The sequence below is a fragment of the Urocampus carinirostris genome, chromosome 3 (assembly GCF_059441175.1).
Source record: "Urocampus carinirostris isolate Australia breed hairy pipefish chromosome 3, RoL_Ucar_1.0, whole genome shotgun sequence".
NCBI lineage: Eukaryota > Metazoa > Chordata > Actinopteri > Syngnathiformes > Syngnathidae > Urocampus > Urocampus carinirostris.
In genome coordinates this window covers 62,989,713-63,003,735 of record NC_142351.1, presented here as the reverse complement: position 1 = coordinate 63,003,735, position 14,023 = coordinate 62,989,713, and the positions used below count along the sequence as shown (strand labels likewise).

At 37.6% G+C, this 14,023-nt stretch overlaps 1 protein-coding gene and 1 pseudogene across 3 annotated transcripts in view; both read left to right on the top strand.

Moving 5' to 3' along the window:
- cacna2d3a (calcium voltage-gated channel auxiliary subunit alpha2delta 3a) overlaps positions 1 to 5,978 on the top strand; it is a 184,842-nt gene extending 178,864 nt beyond the window's left edge. For 2 of the 3 annotated variants that reach the window (XM_088332905.1, XM_088332903.1), the window contains 3 exons: positions 578 to 695; positions 3,256 to 3,333; positions 3,422 to 5,978. In XM_088332905.1, coding sequence (XP_088189031.1) covers positions 578 to 695; positions 3,256 to 3,333; positions 3,422 to 3,514 — 289 coding nt within the window. In that variant the 3' untranslated portion in view covers positions 3,515 to 5,978. The remainder of the gene's footprint in view (positions 1 to 577; positions 696 to 3,255; positions 3,334 to 3,421) is intronic. The other variant, XM_088332904.1, reaches the window with a different exon arrangement.
- On the top strand, positions 1,851 to 2,022 carry LOC148370395 (U2 spliceosomal RNA; annotated as a pseudogene).
- Positions 5,979 to 14,023: the final 8,045 nt, after the last annotated feature.

Genomic DNA, 14,023 nt, shown 5'->3' with positions numbered 1-14,023 from the left:
ATGTCTGATCACTCTCCTGAACACGCCTCAGATGTTTATCTTTTCACACGTAGTATCACCGAACGAGTCAACAAAATTTTTACCGTCAGATCAAAGCAAACAGAAGATTACTTGATGAAGAGAATATACATACACAGTAAAAATGAATTTTTATTGACTCTTGGCGTAACCTGACTTCAGCTGGTCAAGTAGAGTTTCAGGTGGATCCGAAGGGGCGGTAGGGGTGGAGTCGGTGGTCAAGGCACGGTGAATTATGAGTAATTAAAAAAACCTCTCCTAGCGATATTGTCTGTCCGTCTTCTCGTCTCGCAAAAAGCATGTTTAATGTTCGGCAACACTTCATCGAAGCGCACTTTGGACCGAATCTAAAAGGAAAATGAAAGATGATGGAGGAGAAAGATGTTTGCTCCTGTTTTTGATTGACAGCTGGCTAGGAATTTTGAAAGCGAGAATTCTCGCCTGCGCCAAACGGGGACGATTTTGAAGCCTGTAGACATATATTTCTGCCCCGTGACGCCAACTCTTTCTTTTTTTGTTTTTTTTCTCTGACATTTGCGTCTTTATTTGTGATCGACAGGTCGTTTGTCATTCAGCAGATCCCCAGCAGTAACCTCTTCATGGTGGTGGTGGACAACAAGTGTGACTGCAGCATGTTCGAGCCAATCACAATGGACCCCGTGGAAATCATGTATATCCTTGCCAAAAAAGACCAAAACATTAGCACTGTGTTGTTTTTGTGTGAGTTTTAAGGGGAAAAATCAACTTCACTAATGAAGTCAGAGTTTTTTAAGGATGTTTATTGGACCTTGCGGCCTTATAAAAAAAAACGATAGGTTCCGGACGGTTGTTCATAAGTTAAATTTGTTTGTAAGTTGCTTCAGTGCTATATTTTGTATGTTCAAGGTTCATATAAGTATGTTTAAGGCTTATATAAGTAACCTGTATTGTTTTAAACCAAAACATAAACATTTCATAAGATAATATTTTTTATAAACATAAATAAAGTATAACTTACTTTTGGAAGATGCTTCATAAAGTCCTACTCGGTGGTAAAAAGTGGCCGAAAAAAAGCGTTCCGACCATTTTCTTAACAGCATCAAGCTTTCTTATTCCACTGTTATTTCAAAAGAAACGGGTCGCCTCTTCATTACACTTTACACCAATCATATTGAAAGGATGCACAACATAATAAACAATCAATACGTCAAAGTTCTGAGTGCGCTGGAGATTCAGTACACGTAGCACTGTGTGTTTACATATTAACTAGGAAGAGGAAGCAGATTTTTTTTTCTTTTTCCGGGTGGATGCTGCGTGACCTCTCACAGCGCCACACGCCGGTAGCGGCGGAAGGAAGCACTACGGTAATGTCCTGTAGTCGGAAAAAGGTGAATACAATAAAAAATCCAACTTTTCAAAAAAGTTCGTATCTACCGTTTTGCGTTAGTCGAATGGTCGTAAGTGGGTAAGCGTCTGTATTTCCTCATTAGAATATGTTTGGATTTTCTACAGAAGTACAGTAATCCCTCGGTTAGCGCGGCTAATGGGGACCAAAACCACCCGCGAAAAGGGAAAATCCACGAAGTAGCGACGCCCCTTCAAAAATGCTTAAAAAAAAGTTTTTTTTTAAAAAAAATATTTCATTTTATTATTATTCTTTTTTAGACCGCAAAGCTCTGAACCCGCGAGCGTGGAACCGCGAAGTAACGAGGTCCCACTGTAGTACAATTTAGTCATTTCTCCTCTGGACCTCTTCATAATGTGCGTGACACCAGAAAGTTCAGCCATAATGTCAACTGAAGTTCCAAATGATTTGAGGAACTTTGTATCGGTACGTAACGATAAGGTTCTGGATATGTCGGCATTTGTCGATCAAGTCTTTGTCGATAAAATCACGGTTAACCGTCCTCATGGTTGTTGATCTGAGTACTGATTTTTGCAATCCGGAGATGGAATAAGAGCTTGCTCTGTCCACTCCACGCATCGGCCCGGTATTGCAGTACCTCCGGGAACGGTGCATTCGCAATGATCGCAGCAAGGCTTCAGGGCTAGGACCTTAGCTTGGCCTTTTGGCTGAGAGTAAGTGTCCCGGCTCATAGGCTTTGTAGCGTATTATGAACTGACCGATAACGGATAATGGATAATGAAAAACGAAGATAGAACGATCACCCTTAAAATTTCTTTTTTTTTACATCAGGTAAATTGTTGGACATCTTTAGGGTCCTTTCATGCCCCGCTTTCTAGTCAGGCAGGTTTTAGAACTGATACGAATCCTATGAAGGGAAGTTTAGCAGTAGAAAAGTAGCAAAAGAGACATTTTGTCCTTTCTTTTCAATGCCAAATGTCAGTATTTTAGGGTCCTATGTAGCCCTGCTTTGTAGTCAGGCAGGCTATCTAACAGCTAACGGTCATAAATACTAAATGGTCTGCATTTATTTAGCGCTTTTAAAGTCAGTGAACACCTCCCAAAGCGCTTTAAGATGTGATTCACACACACACAAACACACACACCAATAGCGGTGACAGCCATGCAAGGGGCCTATCTGGTTATCGGGGGCTTTAGAAGTTAAGTGTATACATTTAACAAAAGCAAATTGTAAAAAAACAAACCTATTAGTGCAAGCGAGGGCAGGCAAAGTGCATGTGAAAAATTGGGGGGACTACTTACAGGATTTTTGCATATCGTAGGTGGTTCCGAAACCCGATAACCTTGAAAAACAAGGGATTAGAGTGTACTTTACCATTAGTATATTAAATCAAATGAGGAAACTTGGTTTCTAAGAACAATATGATAATAAAACAGAAAATATTAATTCAAATTTTTTTCTCATTTTTGTCCAATATCAAAGTCTCTGTTTTTTTTTCTTTTTGAACCCAAAAGTTTTGGGGATAATTTTGGGTCCTTAGTTGCACCGTCAGGCAGGTAAGTGTCCTAGATGAGGAAAACTATGTCCTAGGAATATGTGATAATAAAGTGGAAAAAAAATCAAATTTTACAAATAAAACTGGATTTTCCTCTTTTCCTTTCAATAAGAACAATAATTTATATTTCGTTTTTGACATAAAGCAGATTGTTGGACAGTAAGTCCTAGGACAAACTTATTGATGTAACAAAAATCAAATTCCATTTAAAATGCAAGTTCCTTTTTTTTCCTCTTTTCAGTTTTAGGGTCCTTTGTGCCCCACCTTCTAGTTAGGTGTCTGATCAGCTAAGAATGCCAGAAACTTGAAATTCCCCTAACTCCTTCTTTACATAACGTATCTCTAAAGTGCGAGAGACTCAAGATGCAAAAGGACCGGCGGCGCCCCGATACCTGTCACCCTTTTCATGCTGAGGTACTTTCAGGATGATCTAAAAATCACATTTTTGCCGGGGTGGCATTTATTAAATCTTTCCATAACTGTCTTAATTATTTTCCTGCAGGAGAACTCGATGGAGTGCGGAGGAGCTTTTAATCTCACCCCGTCTTTTTTGCCAATGTTGCTTGGCACCCTTTTGGCATTTTTTCCCAGGTGACCATGACCCACGGCATCCCGTCCAGAACTTTTTATCGGGTCCGGCATGTAAAATCACGAAAGGAATCATCTGAAAAATGACATACACATTTTAATTTCCATGTGACCATTGATGGTAACGAATTTTGAAGAATGGACTCATGGGTGCTAAAGAAATATATCACTTGCACAGACTGGTTATACGTAAAGATTTTCGCCTGGTCACAAAACGAAAATAACTCCCTATTTTCAGACTATAAACTGTAATGCTCCTCTACTTTGGGTATTGTTCCGTGGTGTGTTATTTCCGATCTCATATTACTGCGCGTGAGTGTTGTAGAGCACATTGTTGTGAGAGCTTGCGTTTTTTTTTTTTGCTGTTCTGTCTGATCTGCACTCGTGCAGATGCAATCCATTGCCCCCAGCCCCATATTGCCGCAAGCAGGGACCGTCAGAGCGCACTTTTAATGGGTGGCTCTTTTTAAATCGGATTGCATTTGTGCGGCTGAGATCCTATGTCCCCATTACGATATTGCTGGGAGCAGGTCCTAGAAAAAGGCTTTTAAAGAAATGCGCAGTGGTGGCAACAATCCATCATCTTCAGTTGACCACTGCTGAATGCAGCAAAGTGCATATTATTTTGGGTTCAGGCCGCAGAAGTTCGCCATTGTGGCTTACCAAAATTGAACTGCACTGTTGCGGCTGCAATCCATTTCCTCCTTGTTGACTATTGAAGGGAGTAAGGAAAGAGTGAACAAATTTGTGTCATAGGTGACAGCTCTTTTTGTTGTTGTTTCCGATTACCATGGTAGGGGCGCCCACTCCGAGACTGGGAGGTCGCTGGTTCAAGCCTCGGCCAAGTCATACCTAAGACTAACAACATTGGTACTGATTGCCTCCCTGCTTGGCGCTCGTCATTAGGGGTTGGAATTGGTGGGTTTGGTCACCTAATGACTCCCAACACAGCAGTTGGGTCTAAAATGGCTGCACCCTGTTTGGCTGCGGCTGCATCGCCTGCTACAGTTTATCTGTACGGGTCAGGTGTATTGATTAAAATGAACAAGACCCGTGCGGCTTCCGTCCATTATCCCCTCCACTACTGCTGCAAAAGGGCTGAAAAAGTGCACGTTAAAAATGTGTGTGTTTGGGGGGGGCACTCGATGGATAATGGACTACTAATTCATTATCTGGTAAAAAAAGAAAAAATCCAATAAATCACACATTTCTCATGTGAAGGAGGACAAAAAGCTAGTAAGAAGACAATGCTATATTTTGGAAAAAAAGAATACGGCAATAGTTTTTGTTGTAGAAGAAAATGTTACTTTTAGCTAAGAAGACCTACAGAAATCAATCTACTCCACCGAAGCGTGGTATAAAAAGATAGGTAAGAAAACCGTCTGGAATCTGCTTTCACATTGTGATGGTGGTGGATGGTAAAGGTATATTTGCTTGGAATGTACAGAAATAAAAACACACCAACACCGAGAACCAAAAAGATGAAATGCTTGGCAAAAACATTCCGCAACTTAATCACCGAAAACAATAATCAAAAATTATTTGCAAAAACTGAAAAAAGAGCTAGCTTCGCAAGGCTAGCCAAGCAATTGCTTTGACAACATCCTTATTATGTTTGTTTTATTTGTCTTTCGAAACAAAAATTACACTTTTGGGTCGAAAAATGTTATCAGAAAATTTGATGCATCACTATTTTTTTATGTATGTGACCTTGTAGTATCTATTCAGGAAGTTACAACATTAATATGTTTAGTTGGAACTAAAAAATGGGACTTATAGACTGGAAAATACGGTGCGATTTTCATGAAACTCAAATGTGAATTATGAATAGTTGAAAAGAAAGTAAAAGTGGTCGTGGGTCTGGGTTTGTATGAAAACTATGTTTATAAATGTCAACAAAGGCAAATTTTCAGCTTTTGTTGTATATGTATATGGGGAAAAATGCAACATTTCATTTACAAGTGGTATCCATAAAGAGATTGAGTCTTCTGATGTTAACAGTCGTTCAGTTTCTTGGCTCATGCAATCATGATAGTCTTGTTTTATTTGTGCATTTTTTTTTTCAAATAAAATTATTTATAAAAGAGGATGAAGAGCATACTGAGTTTGACTTCCCAAATGCAGGCCAGATTGGCTTTTTTTTCTTTCTCTCTTTGCTCTTTGAAATTTGCGAGCTTGCGTGTCAACAAATGTGGAAGCGTGTATGAGTGCACGTATTGTGTTTCAATGTCCTTTTGTGTACAGCGGACACCTTCGACCGACAAGAGACGCATAAAAGTTGTGGAATCAAAAAACGAGCAGGCACATCTGCTAACGCTCAGCAAATAAACACCAGCCAGCCTTTCATACTACGTTTTCGGGACACATTCCGAGAAACGGTGATGAGGAAAACGCTGTAACGAGTGTTCAAAAAAACATTGTATTCCGCATCGTAACGTGACAGTAATGTAAGCTAGAGACGCCATAACCAGGGGGTCTACTGAAGTCTAATTAAGGCAAATTTGTATAAACGGTCATTTCTGAGAAGTAGTGGTGGGGAAAATGCAGTAACAGGGGGCCAAAAAAACGTTTTACATATCGTACTGTGACATTATTGTAAGCTAGAGAAGCCATGCCAGGGGTATCTACAGAAGTGTAATTAAGGCAAATTGTGTCAAAACGATCATTTTGAGAAATTATTTTGGGGAAAGTGCCGTAAGGGGGGGCCAAAAACATATTTCTCATCAGAAGGTTAAGATATTGTAAGCCGTATTGATGTACGGCATAACCCAGCGTTTTATTGAAGTTGCGTTAAGGAGTATTTTGTGTAAATGTTGAGAAACTTGGTTGGGGAAAATGCCACAGCAACGGGCCGAAAAAACATCGTATTTGACACCGTAACGTGAAAAACATTGTAAAGTAAGGACATCGTAACCCAGGGTTCTACTGAAATTAAATTAAGGTGAATTTTGTGTGAACGGTCGTTTACGAGAAGCAGTAGTGGGAGAAAGGGTGTAAGGAGGGGCCAAAAATTAACATATTTTTTTTCCTCGCTCGTCCTTTTGTCTAAAGCGGACACCTTCGACCGACATGGACAAGAGACGCGTAAAAGTATTTGAATCAAACAACGAGGCACATCTGCAAACGCTCAGCAAATAGACGCCAGCCAGCCTTTGATATTTCCTTTTCAGGCCACATGCGAGGGGATTTTTCAATCTTTTTGTGTTAGCGCAAACAAAGCGCTATGTGAAACAATAAACCGGAGACATGCGGCAGGCGCCTCCGTCATCTTTTTCAGTACCACTGACCCAATGGACCAAATTACAGAATTTCCTCGTTTTTTTCTGTTAATCTGTTCCTTGACTAAACGTAATAAGATAACTTCTACCAATGAAAAAGCTAAATCGCTGCGTAGCGGATGATGGAATTCTATGATAATTACGTAATGCAGGGGTTGGCAACCCAAAATGTTGAAGGAAGCATCTTGGACCAAAAAAAGAAACTAACAAATGTTCAGAGCTGCACAAATATAAAAACTATACACAAGCATTATACGGTATGTCACAAAAGTGAGTACACCCCAGATTTTGTCATAATGTTTAATTGAACAACACTGAACAAACATCGTTTCAGCACAATGAAAGAGGACTGTTTAAAGCTTATATTGTTGTGTGACTTTATTTTCTCCATCAAAAAACTTAAAATATAGCTATTAGTAGCTAAACCCCTGGTAACAAAAGTGAGTGCACCATTAAGTAAAAGATCCTGAAGTTCAATATTTTGTGTGATTACCATGATTTTGCTGAACCACCTTAATATTTCTGGCCATGGATTTCACCACAGCTGCACAAATTGCCCTGAAATCCTCTTACACTCCTCTATGACAACATGACTGAGCCTGGGGGTATTCTTGACCTTTTCTTGAGGATGCCCCAAAGATGTTCTATTGGGTTTAGATCAGGAGGCATACTTGGCCAGTTCATCCCCTTTACGCTTAACTACCTTAGAAAAGCCTTGGTCATTTCAGAGGTGTATTTGGGGTCATCGCCAGGCTAGAACATTGCCCTGTGACCCGGTTTCTGTAGTTTTGCTCCACCATTTCACAGTACATCCTTGAGTTTGTGTTTTGCTCAATTAAATGCAACTCCCTAACTCCAGTTGCATTCATGCAGCCCCAAACCATGACATACCCAAAACAATGTATGAGTTAAGGCACAACACAAACATGTTTGTACTCTTCACATGTTGGCCGCCACACATGCGTCACACCATCTGAGCCAAATAAATTCATCTTTGTCTCATCAAACCAGAGGATATCTTTCCAGGAAGCTATGGCCTTTGTTTACATTTTGTCAAAGCAATGTTTCTTCAGTGATGTTCTATCAAACATTATAACAAAATCTCTGCAGAAATCTGAGGGGTGTACTCACTTTTGTGACATGTCAAGTCAAGTCACATTTATTTATATAGCCCTTAATCCCAAACATGTCTCAAAGGACTGCATAGGATTACAATTACACAATTACCTGATCTTAAACCAGTAAGAAAGGCAACACATACTGGACATATACTGTATACTTTATACATTGATTAGTTGGAAAATGTTAAGTATGTTTGTGTCATGTTTGTCCTCCTAGAGTGGGGTCTCCAACGTAGTGCCCGCAGGAGCAAGGGTGCCCCCTAAGAACAGCAACAATAGTAACTATAAATTACCGCCTGTTCCAGACTATAAGGCGCCCCCTAAAACCCCAAATTGGCCCCAAAAATTTGCGTGTGACTTATAATGCAGAGGGTCATGTATGCAGATAAAATTGGAAATGCGTTTCCATCTTTGTGCATTTTATTGATCAGTCCATAACAATGACCGCAGTTGCATAAGAAAGGTGACAGCAGGTGTCAAATCTAAATAGCAATGGTAAGAGCACCACATTCTAATTTCTAGGGCAGGAGTGCTTATTACGATGATTGCTATCTACTGGTTGATCACGTAAACAAATACAGGCCAATTATTTTCATCCTGCTATTTCTATATATATACTGGGCAGACAGTTTAAAGTCAGCCAAGCAAGTCAGAATACGACCTGAAAAAATGTATACTTGCAAGAAGTTAGGTAACGTTGATGAGGCTGTGCCAGGAAAAAAAAATATTGTTTGCAGAAGCTTGGTAACAAACTTTCGGTCTTTCGATTTTAACTTACTTCACATTAAAGAACGCCAAACAAAAAGCTAACACCAAAAATAAAAGCATTCATGTAAAAAAACAAAGTTGCATTTTCAGTGCAAATTACCCAAATTCTTGGATTGTGTGTTTTTTTTATGCATTCCAAAAATAGCTCACTTACTAAAAAGGAATGAACACCCCAGCACCAGGGACACACAACCCCTAGCAAAAAGTATGGAATCACCAGTCTTGGGTATTTCCTCACTCCGACATTTTATTCCGTAGAACAAAATCAGATGAAAAGTATGAAAAAATAATAAAGTTTATTAAAGTGCAACTCCTTGGCATTCAGAAACACTAAAATAAGTGAAAACAAACTGTGGTGGTCAGTAAATACTTCTTTTAAAGACCAAGCACAGGGAAAACAATACAGAATCACTCTGTTTTGAGGAAAAAATATAGAATCATGAAAAAACAGACAAAAAAAATCACTAGAATTTAGTTGCACCACCTTTGACTTTTATGACAGCTTGCAGTCTCTGAGGCATGGACTTGATGAGTGACAGTATTCTTCATCGATCTGGTGCTAACTCTCTTTGAATGCAGTTGCCAGATCTTCTTTGCAGGTTGGAGCCTTGCTGTGTACAATTTTTTTCAATTCCCACCGCAGGTTTTCAATTGAGTTGAGATCTGGGCTATTTGCAGACCATGATGTTGATCTTTCTCCATGGAATGCTTTCACAGTTTTTGCTCTGTGGCATCTTGGAAAATGAGTTGATTGTTGGTTTTTCCTGCCCGGTTTCCCGTTTATTTTGTCCTGTTTAATTTCGGTTTCCAGTTTTGTTTCCGTCCGATATCAACTCTGGCAATTGGAATCGATCTCGTCGGTCTCTGGCTTCCTGTCTTTCCACGCCAGACCGCTGCCTAACATGCATGACTCCCCTTTTCCCGTAAAATAAAAGGCTTGTGTCAGAATGTCAAGCGTTTGGGTCCTGATCAGGTTCTGGTTCTTGACAGTAAAGTAAACATCTCTGTCCCAAGTTGCTGTGTGTATTGTAGACCCACAACATGCATCTGCTCTAAAAGGCCCGATTGAAACAACATTACCGTTTTGAGAGGTTCCGTTATTGTGGTCACGCTATGTTGCCACCAGAGTAAATCGGTGAATTGTTGAAAAAGAAAATTAACAAATGTTACCAAATATTTTAAGTTCAGACAAATATAAATCACATTAATGTGATCATCGATTCTATATTCTGGCAAGGAGTGGGTAATTAAGGTAAATTTTGGAAAAAAGGTGGTAGGGAAAATGCCGTAGCGATGGGCCAAAAACATTATATTCCACAGTGGAAACATTGTAAGCTAGGACACCCTAACCCGGGGATCAGTTGTACCCCAGAAATACTCATTTGCGACAAAATACAAAATCCATCAACTTGACTGGATTATAATTTCCTGAAGGAAATAGTGACATGCATTTATCACACACTCTCGCAGTCTGAGTGCGGCATCAAACTGCAATTGCAGCGGAGACGTCGTCCCACCATGTGGTCCGCCTTCGGTTCGACGCGGTGTCACAACTCCCTTTTGTCAAAACTCATCTGGCGAGCAGTTCGGAACCAGTTCAAAGTGTTTTGACCCCAAACAACTCTCGGCTCCATTATGGAGTGATAGATGAGCCGGCAGCTAGCCAGACAAAACGTCTTTGGGAGTATTGGAAGTGGAAGAACACGAACTGGAAGTGATTATGGTCACAAAGCGTCGCTCAAGGGACAGAATAGTTAAAATCGAAGAGACGAGAGTCAATCAACAAAATCAACCAAGCACTGTGCTTTGTTTAATCCAAAAAAAAGGCTCCATTGCTTCGTCCCAGCTGTTAGGAAAGACTTACATTAAATATGGATGGATACAGCTGTCGCATCCACTATATACAGACTGTAGCATTTTCACCTTGGAGGAGTAAATAAAACAGAAAGAGTTTCTTTGTACCATTCGTGATACAACAAGTCCCGGATAAGGGGAACTGTCTCTGCGCTAAATATATATTATATTTGATGCATACAGTAGACCCCAAGGATAAAGAGTCCCCAACTTATGTCGTTGGTGAGGAAACATACTCTTATTGTTACGGAATTTTCCCCAACAATAATCAGTAGTGCTTGTTCATATGATTAGTTTCAGCTCCGAGATTCCTGTCTGCTATGACGGCCTATAAGATGTTAGTCAACTATTTGTTACACATAAGGACAATGTCAGTTAGTTATATCTGCAAAACAACACAGTAAGTTAGGTCAAATCAACCTAAGCCATGAGCTGTTCCATTCTTGACATGAATTAGTGTTCCTTATTGAGGGTAACAATGCGTGTTCCTTTTCTGTATTTCGCTAATCGTAAGCTTCAATTCCATGGTTATCATGATTTTGCTTCTCTCTTTAGCATCAGTGCAACTTGGGACCCATAGCTAATCAAATTCAAAATGTATTATGGTCTTAACAAAATGCCTATTGTTGAAAATAAAGACAAGACTAAAATAATTTTTAATTTAAATCTGCAGTCTCATCTTCTCTGAATCCACCTGTTCAACAGCTCAAGTTACAAGTATCTTTTTTCATGAATTAATATGATTCAATCATTTTTATGTTTATAACATATAAGTATTTATTACTTCATACTATTTTATTATTTTAATGTTTGAATCTGGCGTAATGTGTTTTTGGAACGCGCTAGCTAATTAGCATATCCTCCCATATAAATCAAGTTCACTTTGCAATCTCCACCTCAGAAGGGATTTAAGCTTTTGGGGGGTATATGTGGAGAAGGAGAATACAAATCACTTAACCCTCGCAAACTATTGACACCAATTTAAAATCGGATGGTTTGATGTCTTCTACAATGCAAATCTGCAAGAAAGAAAAACAGCCAACTAGCGTCTGATGTATATTTATCTTGACAAAAACGTCTGGCCTCACAATTCTGCGGCGGAGACAACCACACCCGAGAAGCGTCCATCAAAACATTGCTTAATGGATTTTGCGGTTAAGGAAGTACATTCCTCGTCTTTGCTACGCTGCGAGTTGCGGTCGGGTCAGTACCGGAGAGAAGAGTCCCGAGATAAACAAGTGATTTTAATTTGTATAGAAAAAAATAAACAATAATCAAAATGAGCAAAACCATCTCCATGCGTAACAAGAACATTAAAGCTAAAACTATTAATACGTTTATTTTTTATTCATTTTACAATTAAAAATTAGTCTCTGAATTGTGTTATTTATATTTCCAGTATTAAATGAGGTACAAAACCACCCAAAATAAATTACCTGCACATACAAATATACAAAATTATTACATATCTTAATAAGAAAAGTAACATTCTTAAAATATAGTTAATTAGTAATTGAATAGCTAATTGTGCCTTTACCTATTTAAAGATTTCAGCCTTTAAAATTAGATTTTCTCAAATACATTGGAAACAAAGACAATAAAATGACATTTCATTATTTTTAAGAATCTTCTCCATTTTCGTTTTTAGTGATTTTTTTTAGTAACATGCTAAAATAACTTAAAGTGAGCAAACCTATTAAAACTATTTTCTTGTCTTACAATATTTTTAACTCATTTTATGTTAAAACAAAGATAAAATGCATCATCAAAGATAGACCATTTTTTATCCGTGAAAGTATTTAAAATAATTTTAATAATAAGTATATATATATATATATATATATACATATATATATATATATATATATATATATATATATATATATATATATATATATATATATATATATATATATATATATATATATATATATATATATATATATATATATATATATATATATATATATATATATATATATATATATATATATATATATATATATATATATATATATATATATATATATATTAGGGTGGTCCTTAATGGGGGTCGAAATTTTTTTTTTTGAAATATTGGGCTCTGACCCCCCGCATATGTTCCTATATCGATAAAAACACACTGTGTGCAATTTTGAACAATTTGGATAATATTTAGAGGTAGCTCAACGACTTTGAAATTTCCCAAAATGGTAAAATTTTGGCAATTTTCGAGAAAAAAACGGAAATCTTAACCCTATGTGTACGGCGTTTTAGAACATCCAATTTCAGTCCATTGCTTATAATTGTAACACAAGAAAAGTTACAAGTAACTTTGTACACTAGGTCTGATATAATGTGCGAAAAATCCTTATTTTTCATACCAAAATTTCAGAGGCCTTGAGCGACCTCTAAATATCCTTTGATTTTGATGAAACTTTGCCTAATTACGTTTTGTATATATTGGAACATATTCAAGGGGTCAGAGCATGAAATTTTAAAAGTCGAAAAATAAGGACCACCCTAATATATATATATATATATATATATATATATATATATATATATATATATATATATATATATATATATATATATATATATATATATTTGGAATGTTTGGAATGTTGAAATTTTGTTGTATTTTTTCTTTATTCATTTTTTCATTTATTGTATTTATTTTATGATGAAAAACCCTAAACTATATTTATTTAAAAGTTGATTTTTATTTAACTTATTTTGTGTTCTTAAATCTTCTTGCCTTTGAAAAGTGAGAACATGCTTTCTATAAAATTGTTTTTCCACAGATAAAACCAAAGCAAAACAATAAAATAATTATTTCATCTTACCATATTTTGAACGTGTTTCATATAGAAAAAGAGAAAAATACGTAAAATAAGCAGAATTAATTTTGGGGGGAAAAAAACACATGCTGGCCTGGAGGGGATGGGCACCACCAGGCTGTACTTGCCTGAGACACACCACAGGAAATAGTGCCCCTAGGATCCTAGTGGTAAAGGGATCCAACCAACAAGCCAACCAACCAACCTATTTCATTATTATTTTTTTAAATATTTTCTTCATTTTCTTGTGAGCATGTTAGCAATAACTACAAATAATGAATGAAATATATTTTTTCAAAAAGAGAGAAAAAAAAACAAAGACAAATAGGTATAAGATTATAGGAAACAAGGGTCCAAATGGAAAGGCCACAACAATGGAAGCAGACAAGAAAAACTATTTGCTAATGGTGATGGGAAGAAAGAGCGTCTAGCTTTCCCAGGAAGACATCAAACGCTCCCAAAAGGAACAAAAAGAACCAAAAAAATCAGAACTAAACCATTAGACGGAGATGGCGTGCAGATGCGCATTTGCCAACGAACTGTTGTGGGCACCGACTTTTAACCCATTAGCCAGGATGCGCCTCTTTATTCAATCGACTCCATTACAAAACAGGTGAGAGACAATTAAAACAAAAACAGAACCAGATCCGAATAGAACATTCTAGCTATGAGA